This window comes from Furipterus horrens, unplaced genomic scaffold (genome assembly GCF_987537825.1).
Source record: "Furipterus horrens unplaced genomic scaffold, mFurHor1.1.pri manual_scaffold_5, whole genome shotgun sequence".
NCBI lineage: Eukaryota > Metazoa > Chordata > Mammalia > Chiroptera > Furipteridae > Furipterus > Furipterus horrens.
The window spans coordinates 127,579,906-127,595,414 of record NW_028327175.1 but is presented as its reverse complement, the minus strand read 5'-3'; the positions used below and the strand labels follow the sequence as shown (position 1 = coordinate 127,595,414).

Here is a 15,509-nt window from a genome sequence, read left to right as displayed (position 1 = left end):
GTGGTTTTCAGACCTTAATGTCACAAAATGCTATAAAGAAAAATGGACTGGAAGTGAAGTCTATAGGTTAATACTGGTTCCTGATTAGTCTTTAAAGACTAAAGTTTTTAGTCTTTGCTTTAAAGATACAATTGAAATGATATTTAAGAAACCTTTATATTTTGTATAGTACATTATGGTCTGAGCCCTGGTTTGGCTCAGTGGATTGAGCGTCGGCCTGCGAGCTAAGTGTCGCTGGTTCGATCTTCCAGTCAGGGCACATCAGAGAAGGAAAACTCTGACTCCAAAAAACCTCCGCTGCCTTGCGGCATACCTCTTCAGGGGAAAGGCTAAGGGAGTAAACCCCGACAGAAAATCCGGAGCCGGAGTCTCTAAGGCGGTTTGACGTTGTAGTCAACACCGGCAACTCCTGCGGCGCACCTGAAACCAAGCTGTATTGACTCCGTCTTTCCCTTGGACCCTTCAGCTGCGAAGAGAGGGGGGGTCTGCTGCATGGGCAACAGCAGACCCTCCATATCACCCTGCCCAGGCTCTGTAGCTTCAGCTTCACTGGAGAGGACACTCCAGCGTCATCGCAAGATGTCGATTCAACACGGGAGGAGACAGATACCGTGTCACTCCCGAGTTGGACTGCACAACCATTCTCGGTGGTGCAGATAGACTCTTAAGAAGCTACACCATCGTCTCTCGAGACGGACGGCTGCCGACGACGACTTTCTCCTCCATCTGATTGATTTTTTGCTCATCATCCAGCCCTTTTTTTCTATCTTTTTAATCCCATCAATGACTACACAGCTCCAAAGCCTCAACTGAATCACTACTGATGGCAGTCTCAAGGCCTTCCAAGTTGTGACAGACTTTCAAGGCCACCCATATTTGCCTCCTCTCATCTCCTCAGCCATCTACATTTCTCTCCAAATCAACTCTTCTCAAACAGGGGCGATTCTGCCCCACAGGAGACATTTGGAAATGTCGAGACATTTTTGATTGTCATGATGTGATGTGGAGAGGGGAGTACTACCAGCACCTAGTGGGTAGAGGACAGGGATACTGCTAAACATCCTACAATGCCAGGACAGCCCCTCACAACAAACAAGTATCCAGCCAATAATGCCAGATTTGTTAATAGGGCCAAGGCTGGGACAACTGTTTGAAATCAAGCCTCCATGGCAGACAGCCCAGTCACTTACTTCCATGATCATGTGCCATCTCTATGCCTTTGCTCAGAATATTTCCCCATCAATTTGAGATGACATCCCTTTTCTCCTTTACTATCGAAGAACTATTTATCATCAAATCCCATTCTAAGCCATATCCCATGGCTTTAAACACCATCTAAAGGCTTATGACTCCCTAATCTTTCTCTCTAGCCAGTCTCAATCTTTTGAACTCCAGACTCCATTGCCCAGCTGCCTATTAGACATTTCATGAATATCCTATTTAACATATGTGAAAATGAACTCCTGATCCCCCAAAACTGCTGCTCCTCAAGTGAGCACCAGTAACCATGCAGTTGCTCAAGAGTTATTCTGGATGTACCCCTCTGCCTCAAGTGTCCTTCCACCTCCAGAATTAATCCACTAACAAGCCTTGTGGGGTCCACCTGCAGATATATCTCAAATCCATCCACCCCCACTTTTACCTAATCTATCACAAAAGCTTCCTACCTGGTCTTCTTGCTTCTGTTCTATTCACTGTTCAGCACTATGAGTGATCACTCCACATTTTAATGAGATCAGAACAGAACTGTAAGTCCTGCAGCTGCTCCCTACTTCCCTTAGAATAGAATCTAAACCCCCTACCTGCCCCCGCAAGGCCCTGCATGAGCCAGCCTCTGCCCACCTTCCATCCCTTCCCAGCCTCATCTAATCCTCCTTTCCTCCCAGATGTACCAGGGGAGGGAACATAGAAAAGCAAGTCACTAGATAGAGTACATATGCAGAACTACTTGTGGAAAATGAGCCTATCCTATACTCATAAATATGTCCATATATACATTTAATCAGTCCGAAAGAATGGTTTTTAAGGAAGACTTCTAGAGTGCCTAAGTAGGAGCAGCAACGGCACATGCACGAAGCAGCTTGGCTGACCTTACGCTCACTACAATCCAGCACGACCTCAGAGAGAAAAATGCTACATGTTTCAGCATGTCCACCTGCCAGTTAACATTTTATGTTGAGACCTGTCCTTTTAGTGGTTATACTAATAAGACAACCACAGACGCAGGACTCAGTATGAGCGTCAGCAATGCAGGGTGACTGAGTGGAAGTCAAAATTCTGGTTCTGCTCCCTCAGCCTCTAGCCAGCAGGAGTACCTCGGTCCCCTCATCCAAAAATGCCAGGGACTGCTCACATCCACCCAAGTCTTTTTCCAAGTCAAAATGTAATGACTCTTTCACCTTCTTTGTCCCTTAGACTTGGAGCTTCACTAAGACGAAAGTGACAGCTTTTCACAGACAAGGGAACTGACCAGGAAGAGACATACTTTCTATTTTATACTGTCACAATTTCATGTTTTTTCTATTTTTCAAATGAATTCAAGGGACACCCTGAATTCAGAGTGCTTCTTGGGAAACACTGTGAAATATCAGTGTACTACATGGCTTCATGCAAGCCAGGAAAGTGTCTATTAAAGGCCTGCAGCATGAGTCCATGAAAAAGTAAGGTGTTAACACTGAGCCACTGTCAGCTCCTGATTGCTAACTTGTCTGTCATTATTCATTCTGTAACCTGAGAACTCTCACTAATAAATAAGCACCATCTAGTCACCAAATTTCCAGGAAACCACCATGGGAGAAAAAATCTATTCATCAATTATTTTTTGTTTTACTGCAAATTTGGATGGAGTTCCCACAGTTCTTTTATCAGATCACTATGTATTAGCTGTTCTTTGGGAACATGATCTGAGAACTGCTGCTATAAAACTTATCTTTCTTTTTGAAAGATGAACATCCATCTTCCTCTCATTGCAAAGGGGTACTGAGAACTAGAACCTGGAGCATTCATGCCAGCACCCAATTAAAGTTGTGACAATCAAAGTATGTCTCCAGATATCATCAAATGTCCCCAGGAGTGAGAGGTGGAAGCAGGCAAAAGCACCCTGGTTGAGAACCACAGCTCTAAGAGCAGGAGAATGATGTCTGTGTAAAAAGAAAAAGGGAGCTAAATGGCAGCAATAGAAGTTTCTTAAGGCACACTCAGGTTGGGCCAGTCAACCATTTCTTTCTGGAAAATGAAAATCCAGCCTTAACCATCAGCTAGCTCTTCCAAAACCAAAAATCCAATTACCTAGCAAGCTTCTAAAGCTCCAAATGATATAGTTAGAAAGCAATAAATAATTATAATTGAAAAGCTTACAAAGAAAATCATTAGTAACTTAAGGAAGTTTGAAGATGATAAAAGCTCATTCAAAGACAGACTACGTGCTTTTTGAGACCTCAAGACACACTATCTCAAGATGGCAAACTGGTTTTAACTCCTCTGCCAACTCCAATCAACTGGCAGTGGCTGCCTGGAACCCCGAACTGAGTAGGATTCTGAGGCTGAACGTGAGTTCAAGAGAAGAGGATGAGCATCAAATATTGTTGTCTACCACAAACAGGCCAGCGGGGCATGGTGACAAGTATGCCTCACATCCATCTCCTTTCGTGTTCAACTTCCTTCATGCTCAAAATCACAGCCATCAAATGTGGCTGTAATAAAAATTTTGGAAAAAAGAAAGTGATCTTTTTTAGTTATCCACCAAACTTACCAAATTGGGGAGTGGCGGGGGGGGAGATAAAAAAAGAAATCTGATCCTATCATTCTCCTGCTTATAAGTTGGCACTGAATTCTCAATTTCCAGAGGATAAAGTCCCAACCAGTGTAGCCTACAAAGCCCTTCACAATCAATTCACAACATACTTCTCCCAAACTTTCTGCACCCCCTCGCTCTCCACGATGTAACCAGCCTCTAGCATCACCTGTAACCTTGTTAGAAATGAAGTGTCTCAGGCCCTGCCCGGCTCTACCAAATCCAAATCTGCTTTGTAACAGAAGCCCAAGTGAATCATTAGGCACATTCAAGTGTGGAAACAGTACCTGGGGGAATTTACCAGGTTTCATCAAACTCAGTTCTTCTTAGGCAGAAACAGTGTCTTCCCCAAATGAAAGTGCCTGGCACATGATAGGCAAGCACTTTGGTGGGCTGCCTCTACTCATCTCTTCTATAAAGGTAGGAAAGCCCAAATGTCTACCTTACAGCCTCCATGGCAGCCAGGGATGCAAGTGGTGGCATGGTTCAAGTCAATGAGAAGACTGCTGAGGGGGCTTCTGGGGAAACTTTTATTTCCCTGATGAATTCCTGCCTTGACTGAGTAAAATGCCATGAGGTGACAAACATTAAGGACAAAAAGCTAATAACAGTTAAGGACAACAGAGTGGAAACCAGAAATGGTCAGGGTCCTTACTGGGCCCATCAAGCCACTGTGCCAGCTGAGAGCCACCTACATCTTAAGGTGCCATCATTAGAGCTTCCTCTTTCTTGTGCTGAACACATTCCTAACAGGTTGGGTAAACCTTCAATAAATGGGAGGTGAATGAACAAATGCAAAATGAAATCTACTAAAGGTTCAGAAGATTAAATTTTTTAAAAAATAGTGCCTCTAAGAATATGTTTAATATTTACAAAGCATGCCTATAAATCAGTCTCTGCATTTCCAGAATTATTGACCCATTTCTGATCCAACTTCTTATTGGATAAAAGAATGAACACAATCTCTTAAAAAACAAGGGAAATGTTCTCATACCAAAATACTATAGAAGTTGATTTTCACATTTGGAAAAGAGGAGAAAATGAAACTTAAAACACTGGGCTCTGACTTCGAAAAGAATGTACTTGGTGTGGCTATTTACAGGTAACTATAAGCAAAAAGTAAAAATGTACAAGTTGGTTGCCATCCTCTCCTACTTTCTTATTTTAAGATCTCTGACATGGACCTCATTTTTTCCAGTCCCTATACCTGTCAAGTATTTCTATTCAAATTTCCAAGATCAAACAGCAACCATTTATTCTCTTTGAGAAAAACAGAGAATAATATAAATAAAATATAAGTGTAATAAAAAAAGAGGGGTGCAACTGGCACTGCTGTTCCTCAGCAAGAAGCTTAAGTCCTCAACCAGGTGCTGACTCCTCAGATAGATTACCATTTTATATTTTAATCAAGTTATTTACTTTTACTTAAAAAATTTTTGAAAACAAACTTCATAGAATGGATGAAAAGCCAGTACCACTTGCCATAAATATAAGACAAATGTAAAATAAGTCCAATGAAAACTCTAAACTTGAGGTTTGTTCTCTCTTTAAAAAAGAAAAAAGGTGGGGAGTGCGCAAGCAGTGTTAAGAGTCAGGCTACCACCAAGCTGAGACTTTCTTGCACATGATTAGGACAGAAAAGAAGGAAAAAGGAATGAACTCTCTCACTGTGTAGTTTCATTCTAACCAATTTAATTCTATTGATATTATCTATTTTCCACCTAAAAGTAATCCTCTTACAATCTCAAACCATCTTCCCCTTTTGCTGAGAATAAGAGCCCATTTCCACATACATTATGGGGCTCAGCCCTCAGCTCCAACTCGCTCACTACAAGGACCCGAGGGTCATACCTAGCCTGCTGCCTGTATTTGTATGGCCCGTGGGCCAAGAATGGTTTGTAGAAATGAATATTTGTAAGAAATCTGATGATAGACAACATTAATTTTGAACTGCAATTAAGCTAAAAGTTATCCCTTCCAAAAAAAAAAATTCCATTCTTCTCATTAGTAGACCTGTATTACAAAATATTACTCAATTATCATTGCAGTTTTATTTTAGTCAATAAAACTTTGTGGGTTTTTTTGTTATATAGGTACCTAGAAAATACCCTCAATTTTGCATCTCGACCAGCAAAGCCTAAAATATTTACTCTGCAGCCCTTCACAGACAGCTTCTGGATCCCAGAACTCTACTGTTCCTCAAGTGTACCACTTCCCTTACACCTGGAAAGAACTTCCCTGACCTCCTCCAAGGCAGGTTCTCTAGTCACTCAAGTCTGAGTTCCTGTGTCACCTCCTCCAAGTGGTCACCCTTACTACCCCCCCCACCTGAAGTGGTCTAGCAGCACATCAATGGCATCACCAGGTTTTACTTTCTTCAAGCCACTTATTATTACCCTTAACTTAAAGTCTTTAACAAAGAAAAAAAAATCAGAGCAGCAATACACATGGTGCTGTGCACAAGTGAAGCTTTTCTGAGGCTGAACCCTGTAAAAATGCCACTCTCTAGGTCAAAAAGGGTCAAAATGAGTAGTACCACAGCACTCGATCGATCGAACAAACAGATTCGCAGCTTACAACCACTTATGAGGTCGGCAGCAGGGGAAGCTGTGGCACAGAGCTGTTGTATAACTTGCCCAAGTTCATACTGCTACCAAGTGACAAAACCGAGATCTGAATCCGGCTCAACAGTCCCCCCACTAAGAATGCAGGTTCCCCGAAGGCGGCCGGTCTTGTTCATTGCCGCGTCCCAGCACAGCGACTGGCACGTGTAAGCTCTTACTAAATGTATAATATATTAATGAATCCACCAGTCAATCGACAGATCTCCCCTGCAATCAGCGGTGCCTGCTCCGGCCTCAGAGCCCACCCACAGCTCTCCAACAAGGCGCACTTCGGGGGCTCGGAGGGGGGAGGGCGCGGGCGGGAGGCGCCCCGGAGGCTCAGGTGCGAGGGCCCTTCCGGAAGGAGGTGAGGGCGCCCACCTTGAAGTCGCGGCTGTGCTGCGGCGTGTACTCCAGCGTCCAGAGGGCGCGCACCAGGTGCGCCAGCTGCTCGGTGACCTCGCCGGAGGTCCGGCCGGCGGGCGGCTCGGGCTCGGGCTCCGGCCGGCGGGCGCGGTACTGGCCAAGAGCCAGGTACTCCGCGAAGAGCTCGGTGTTGCTGAGGCACTGCAGCGTGGCGTTCATGAAGCACGTGTTGCCGTGGTTCCGCAGCCCTGCCACCCCGGGCACAGGTTCGTAGGCGGGCGACGCGGGCTCGGACGCAGCGGGCGGCGGGCAGGGCGGTGGCGCGGGCGGCGCGGGCGGCCCGGCCGGGAAGCAGCCGCGGAGGCCGCCGCGGTCCGGGCTGCCGCCCTCGGAGCTCAGGTGCGAGAGCGTGGACAGCGTCTTGAGGACGCGACTCATGAAGCTGCCCACCGAGCGCGCCGACGACGGCGACGAGGGCGCAGCTGGCCCGGGCGCCCCGGGGCCCCCAGCGCCGCCGCCGCTCGCGCGGCCGCTCCGGAACAGCCGCTTGCTGAAGGAGCGCTTCTCCTTCCCGCCCGCCGCCGCCGCCGGCCCGGACCCGGGCGCCGTTACCTTGGACATGGCGGCAGCCACCCGCACTCATCCCCGCGCCCGCCGTCCCGGCCCGCGGCCCCGCCACGGCCGCCACCGCATCCCACCGAGCCTGAGGCTGGGCGCCCCGGACACCTCAGAGCGCTGCCCAACGAGCCAGCAAGCAGGGCGGGGGACGCGCGCTGTCCGCCCAGCTGAGCAGCTCACGTGACCGCCTCCGGTGCGGCCCGCCCCGCGCTGAAGTCGCCGGGGCCGCCATGTTGACTGCGGGAACGGAGTCTCTTGCCCCGCGAGCCGACGTGATAACAGCTGCTCCCGGCGCAGTCCTACTGTGTGAAGCCTGAAAGAAGCCATGTCTAGTGTGGGCGCGGTCAAGTGCCGAGTGAGGCGCTGGGCGGGCGCAAGGTCGTGCACCCGCAGGGCTGGCTGAGTCTCCGGCTGTTCTGATCTGATGGCGGAGGCCTGGGCTAGTGCAGGACCCTGGGCTCTGGAACAGGTGATAGGCAGGACCCTGACTTGCCCTGCCTTTCTTCTTAGGAAGCCCGAACGCCATCACAGAGCCAGGCATGTCCTCGCCCGGTAGTCGTCTAGGCGACACTTTGAGATCTCAGTGAAAAGTATAGTAAGAATTACCTTATTTTACAGACCAGCCTTTAAAATCCCGTTGACGTCAATCATCATTCACTAAACAAAGAGTTACTGCTGTGTACCAGGCACAGTGCTGCGTGCTAGACATGCGACGAAGTATGAAGCCGACACCATTTCTGCCCGCTCTCCTACAGTTTACACTCCTAAAGGATGCTTATAATAGCTGCTAAGTTTCAAGCATTGTGCTAAGCATGTTGTGTCTCCTTTAATCTTCGATTCAGTGCCTTCCAAATTGGTACGATTCTGACCATTTCAAACCCAAGTTTGTTTCAAAGCCCCTAGACTTGACCTCTAAACGAAATGTCACAGACCCACAAATATCACAGGGACCAAAATGAGCCATATCAGTGAATGAAGATCCTGGTATTTCAGTCATCATTTTGACCTATTAATACTTAAAGTGACTGGGCTCTCAGTGTTGGGGAGACTATCAGAAATCGTGAGGACTATGCCAAACTGATAGTGAATGTCCTTCTAAAGTAAATGGCTGCCACTCAGCTTCACCCAATTGTCCCTATATGTGGAAATGAGAGCTCAGATCATCTGATTTTTTTTAAAGAGGTGAAAATCCTATTTTTAAATGTTGGTTCAATTAAAAAAGAAAAACTAGAGCAGGAAAAAAAAATACATCTTTGAGCTGCCTTCAGCCCCAAATCCACTGGTTTGTGACCTCTTCTGTGTAGATTCTCCTCTTTGCTAACCCTTTGCCTGAGTCTCAGTTACTACAGAGGGGAGAAATGTCAGGGAAAGGCTCTCTTCCCCTTTTTAAAACATAAATCCCAACTTACACCATATTTCAAAGTAATTGGCTTTTGCCTCTGCCTTCCATCCCATGGTAAGTAGGACTCTTATAGTGACACCCACAGGGTACTCTGCAGTAGCCTTCAAATCACCTTCATTTTCACCTCCTAATCAAAATATCCGTGCCTTACTGCATATTGAACTCACTCATCTGGATATCAGGAAAAAAGAATAGCTTTGGGGGAATTTCAAGCAGTTTGACAACATTTTACCACAATTCCAGCCGCTGTGTTAACAGAGTTTGTTTGCTTGCTTGTTTTACAGAGGTGCGAAAGGTCTTGGAGTCGCCCTAGGTGTCAAACCCACTTGGAAGTTAGCCCCTAAGGTTAGCTTGCCTACACTGTTTTGTTTTGTTTTGTTTTTTCTTGTTTCTTTGTTTGTTTTAGCATGTCTCTACTTTGGACTCAGATGTTCATAGTACCCATCACGTTTGCTCAAAATCTGCAAAAAGCAGAGACCAGATCTGTTTTGCTGATCATAGATGCCTAGTACTGACGATGGTTCTAATGAACATTTAGTTGAAAGAGTAAACCACTTCAAAAGGAAACGGAGCATAGCTAAAGCTTTTCATTCCCCATGTCCCATGCTGGGAGACCATCACTAATTTCAGCCACAACAATAAAATGTGTAAGCTATTGCATTGCAACAGCGCACCCTCCTTCAAAACCCTCTGTTTATCTTTATCTCAAACTCTAATTTAAGGTGAACCCAAACTCAGATGCTGAAAAACTTTAATTAGGGTTGGAGAATTCAAGCCCCAGGCGGATCTGGAATGGGTCAAGATGGGTTTTTCTCCTAACCACTGTGAGCAATCCTCAGCCTCCTCCAACAGGCTTTGTCCAGGTGACTGTCCTCCTGCTGCTTTTCAGAACACCCTACCTTTCCTGGCATGTATGCCTGGCATGTGTGTGCTAAGAGTAGGTGCTAACAAATGTTCTTTTTTTAGTTTATTAAACTGGGAGCCAAAAACCAGGAGAAGTTTACCACCCTGCTTCTTTCTTCTTTATACTGAAGCCATAGCCTGAATATGACCCCATTGCCTGGGCCCTCCTCTCCAGTCTAAGCAAGCCACTTGGAATCCCACTGCTGTCATATGCTGCAAAGAAATTAGAGATGAGCCTGTCTGACTCCCTTAATTTACAGCAACCAGACAGGGGCGAGCTAGGATTCACCACACCCATTTTAACACTTACCCCTTCCCTAGCCCAGTACTACTGAGTGGCCACATCCACCTTTTCTCACCAGCATGTAGCCTTAATCCAAAATGTAATTAGTATATTTTAGCAAAAATCTGGAGGGTGCTTACCTCTGTCACCAGAGTCCAGTAAAATATGATTCTGTCTGACCTTCCTCGGGTGAGAATTGCTCTCTAGTACCCACTTACAACACAGTGTTATGGTATATCTTGTTCTTTCCTCCAAACCATCAGGCAACTTGATCCAGACAAAAGGGCCTTTGCTCAGGCTGTCCCCTCTCTCCCCAACACCTATCCTGAGGCCCTTCACTTAGCTAACCTCTCCTCAACCTTAAGGTCTCACCTTAGGTATCGCCTGCTCATGAGGCATCCCTTCAGTTTAAAGTATAGGCTTCAACACAGCAGCAGAAGCTCCCCTTACTCATTGCTGGATACCCAGTAAGGTAGCCTTCACATAGCATATTGATTATTTGGTAGCAATGTATCTAAACAACATCCAAATTCCTTAGTGGGACATGTGAACCCCCTTCCCAGTCTGCCACCTCAGGCTTATTGGTCCCCATGGGACCTCGAAATTGTCTTGTTCCAGCTTGGCCAGAACAGGCTTGGGAGAGAATCTTTGATTGGAGCTCTCAGGTGGCCATCTTTAAGACCCATCCAAATAACAGTTCATAGGAAATCTTCCACCATCCCTCTCTGTAGTCACCCCTTCTCCGCGAGGTAGGGAAACACAAGTTAAAAATAACAGTGCAGTTAATATCATCATTATCTAAACTTGCTCCATCCCAGCAACTATGTCCTTGGGTTGACACCTTGGATCAAAGGGTATACACATTTCACACTTTGACACCTATTGTCAAGCAGACCTCAAGAAAGGTTTGATCCTTTCAACAATGAATAATGGGAAGCACACCTTTCCCAAACCCAATATGGTGTTGAGTTTTTCACTCATTTTCACATTGGTAAATTTGAAGAACACAAGAGGGCATACTGATGTGCTTTTTGTAGGAGTAAAGTTGAACATCATGGGCTGGACTTCAGCTATTCAACATCTAAACAGACTTCCTGTTTGGAAGGGATACCAAATTAGGCAAAACAACTCTAGTTCTCATTCTGAAAACTCAGCAGGGGGTGGGGAGCAGGTATTCCCCTTCCCAACTCTGAAAGCTGGAGCCTAGGAAGGTAACCTAAGAAAGACCAGTCGAATGTTCCTACCTGGACCTTGGCTCTGGAAGTATTGATACAAGGTTAGCTGGAGATAATGCAGTGAATTAGTTAATCTAGCGGTTCTATATTCAGCACTGTGACAGTGAGGTTACAATGGTGGCAGTGCCAGGAATGTGGCAACAAGTAAGTGTCCAGCTGGCTGCTCTAGTGGCAAGTTCTTACTGGTGTCTGCCTCTCTGGGTTACTGACCAGTCTTGTTTCTCCAGCTCTGTTCATTCAGTGAACTAAACAGACAGTCTTCCTATAAATTCCATTATTGCTGAAACTCATCAGTGTCAGTTTCTGTTGTTTGCAATCAAGAAAATGACTAGTAATCTCTTTATATTAGCAACTTGTATTTTTCACTGATGTGACTTACTTGCATACATCATTTGTTTGTTTTCCTTTTGGCACATTCTTTTCATAAATATTGGCTAGTAAAAGTTCTTGGTATATAAATTGTTATTCCTTGGTCTATACCATTCCATTTAATTATTTACCTTTTACCATACTTACAGTGTTTTCTCTATTAACATTCTCTATTTGAATGTTAATTATTTTATATACTCATATGAATCCATTTTTTCATAAAGTTTTCTGATTTTGGTTTCTGATTTTTTTTTTTTTTACATGATTAGGTAAACAAACTTCCCCCATTTCAAAATAAGGATACTCATATATGTTTTCATTTCATGCTGTTATAGTTTCTATTTCTTTTTTTCTTACTTTTAATGTTGGTTCCACCTGGAACTTATTTTTGTGTAAGAAATCAGGTAGGGATCTTGGCTTTTCCCCACCCTACATGGCTACCCAGTTGTTTGAACACCAATATTTAAAAATAATCTAACTTTAAACTTCTGCTTTAAAAGGCCATTTTTTTAAATCATGTATTAAACTCCACATATATTTATGGTTTTAAAAAATTCTGTTCTACCTCGTTGCTGTGTGTATTTTCTACAATAACACAGATTTAGAATATATTGAAATATTTGGAAGCGCTAGAACTCCAAATATTTTATTCACTATTTGGTTATTCTCTCAAAAGTATTTACTCCTTTAGGGGGATTAATTTATACAAATTAATTTAGGGGAAATTAACATCATCATAATGTTTTATCTTCTCTGAAAATAAAGTGTGTCTCTTTAAAGTTACACAAGTTTTTCACATTCCTCAGAGTACTATAGTTTCCTTCCATAGGTCTGTGTAACAATAAATTGATTCCTATTGGTTGCTGCTAGGAATGGGATATTTTTATGCCATTCTATTTTCTGTTGTTTGTCTCTAGGGCAAAATTATTTTGTAACCAGCCACTTGATGTACTTTAGTTCTTTCTCCTAATTTCCAGTTGGCTCTCTTGGATTTTTTCAGGCTTCAGGTCCCCAGCTGGGGGTGCACGAGAGGCAACCAAACATTGATGTTTCTCTCCTTCTTTTTCTCCCTCCCTTCCTCTCTCTCTAAGATAAATAAATAATAAAAATAAGTAAATAAATAAAACCACTTAAAAAATAACCTGGCCTCTCTCTTTATAATATTTGTACTTCATCTTTTTTTCTCTCTCTTGTCTAATTGTCTTTCCAGAACTCAGTAAAGTAATAGTAATGAGAGTGGGAAAGCTTGCATTGTTTCTGGCATTAATAGCAGTGCTTCCAGGGCTTCACCATTAAGCATGATGCCTGCTTTTGCTTTGAGATATATATTATTTATTGCATTAAAGTGGCATTCATTTATTCCTACTTCAGAAAGGGTTCTTATCAGGAATGGATCTTGAATTGTATCAAACAGGCATCAACAGAGATGAGCATGTGCTTTTTTTTTTTTTCCTTTGACCTGTAATATCCATTATAGGTTCTTCGTAGTTAAAGGCATGGACTTCTATTAACTAGCTGAAACAGAAAATTAATGTATTGGACTTCCGGCCAAGATGGAGGCTTAGACGGACGCGCTAGGTCTCCCTCTACAACTAGAGAGGAATACAACTACTTCAAAACAAAGGATAACTAGAAATTCCAGAAAATAAAACTACACGGAAGCCCAACATATGAAGTTATAAACCAGCGGCGCCCTTTGGGCAGGTAAGAGCGAAAGTAGGCAGTGCTGTTTGTGGTCGCACCTGGGACAGCAGCAGGGAGAACAATCCCAGCGGCAGGGAGGACAATCCTGGCTGCAGTCGAACCCCCGGCAGCTGGCGACCCCAACGCTGGGGAAAGCAGCCACCACATCGCCTTGAACAGTGAGGCCCAGGGGGGCGGGAGGACGGATCCCGGTCTTCTAGCGGAATAACTGTGTGAATCCATCTTGGACCCCCGTCCCCAAAGAAAGCGCCACAGGGCTGCGAAATAGGTCGCGGACAGGCACCGGTCGCTGGATTGTGACGACAAAGCACCACGGCACAGCAAGAAAGGCTGCCGAACGGCACCAGTCGCTGGGTCATTACGAGTACACAGGCACTGCCCCCTACAGCCGGCCCAAGAAAACAAAACGCATCTGTCAAAATGAGGCAGACAACTATAGAAATCCCGGTGGCACAGCTCACCAGGCAACAGATGGAGAACCTGACAGATGAACAGATAAGAAACCTGTCAGATGCTCAGTTCTGGGCCATTGTTATCAGGTGGCTTACAGAATTCACAAAAGATCTGGAAAAAGATGAGAAAGAAGCGAAAAACACTCATAACGAAAGGAACAAAACCACATACGAGACAGATGGTGAGGAAAAAAAAATCTAGAGTTCATTTCAACAAACTGGAATATGGAGAAGGAACAAGCAGTCAACCAATGCAGAGAGAGGAAATGGGAAGCAACGATGAGAGGATCAGAAACCTCTGGGACAGCTATAAAAGGCCCAACATAAGAATCATTGGTTTGCCAGAGAGCGAGGAAGATGAACTAGAACTTGAAAAATTGAGTGAAAATATAATAAAGGAGAACTTCCCAGACCTGGGGAAGGAAATAGACTTACAGGTCCAGGAAGCACAGAGAGTTCCAAAAAAACTGGACCCAGGGAGAACCACTCCAAGACACATTATAATCAAAATGTCAAAAATTAAAGATAAAGAGAGAATCTTAAAAGCAGCAAGAGAGAAGAAAAGAATTATGTACAAAGGGGTCCCAATTAGACTATCAGCTGACTTCTCAAGGGAGACCCTGCAGGCAAGAAGGGACTGGCAAGAAATATTCAAAGTAATGAAAATCCAAAACCTACAACCATGAATACTCTATCCAGCGAAATTGTCATTCAGAATAGAAGGACAGAGAAAGTGTTTCCAGGACAAAATAAAACTGAAAGAGTTCATTAGATCCAAACCACTGTTATATGAGATGTTAAAGGGACTGGTTTAGAAAAAGGAGGATCAAGACTATCAAATCTAAAATGAAAACTGCATCACAAGAGACAACAGAAGCTAGGGAATTGAAACAAAGGCAAACTAAACAGGCAACGAGAGTGGCAAAAGAACTATAGGTACGGGGAACATATTGGGGGGAGGTCAACAGGGAGGGGGAATGGGGAGAGGGAGGGAGATGATATAGGAATTAAGGATCATGGTAGGAGGGAATGGAATAGACAGAGGTTGAGAAGAACTGTATGCACAACTAATGGACATGATCTAAAAGGGGGGGACAACTGGAGGGAGGGGGGCCACCGGTTGGAGGGGAGCAGAGGGAAGGGAAATTGGCACAAATGTAATATTATAATCAATAAAACACATTAAAAAAAAAGAAAATTAATGTATTGGAAGTATGGATGTCAAGCAGCTCACAGAAATGTCAGAAAAACTTCAGGATCAGTGCACAGCCAGGCACCCCCACCAGAAAATGGTGCATAAGAGGTCATTGTTGGCACCATCAGTGAAACTGGGCACTTTCTGCTGTCACCAAGGCTGGCACCATGTTTGGACAGTGGCAGCCACACTGTTGGGCTCTTAGTTCTACTATAGCCACTATGAATAATCTTGAATAACTTCTGATTGTTCCAACCTCTTGCTACCACACCTTCCAAATTCTATGGCCAAAGTGGAAGTACATATTTGTTTTGTCAGGCTAGGTCCTTACTCTAGTCACTAGCTACTGGAAAGAAGAGAAGGGACCATATCTCCCACAGTTTCCATGGTGAGAACAGAGTGGTCCCACCTACCTTGAGATTCCCTAAAAAAAAAAAAAAAAAAAGACTATATTTAGTGCTGGGTAGTCAAAAAATGACATATATCCATTACAAACTATTCATGTGGTGTATGTCATATTGATAGCATTAAATGCAATGCTTTATCTATTTGCTAATATATCATATAAAAATGTATGGCTACTTTT

The 15,509-nt window shown here is 44.4% G+C and overlaps 1 protein-coding gene across 1 annotated transcript in view; it reads right to left on the bottom strand.

Annotated features, from left to right (window-relative positions):
* USP31 (ubiquitin specific peptidase 31) overlaps positions 1–7,505 on the bottom strand; it is an 86,332-nt gene extending 78,827 nt beyond the window's left edge. Inside the window, exon 1 of the mRNA XM_090277765.1 lies at positions 6,778–7,505. Within this exon, the coding sequence (XP_090133891.1) occupies positions 6,778–7,383 (606 nt within the window). The 5' untranslated portion in view covers positions 7,384–7,505. The remainder of the gene's footprint in view (positions 1–6,777) is intronic.
* Positions 7,506–15,509: the final 8,004 nt, after the last annotated feature.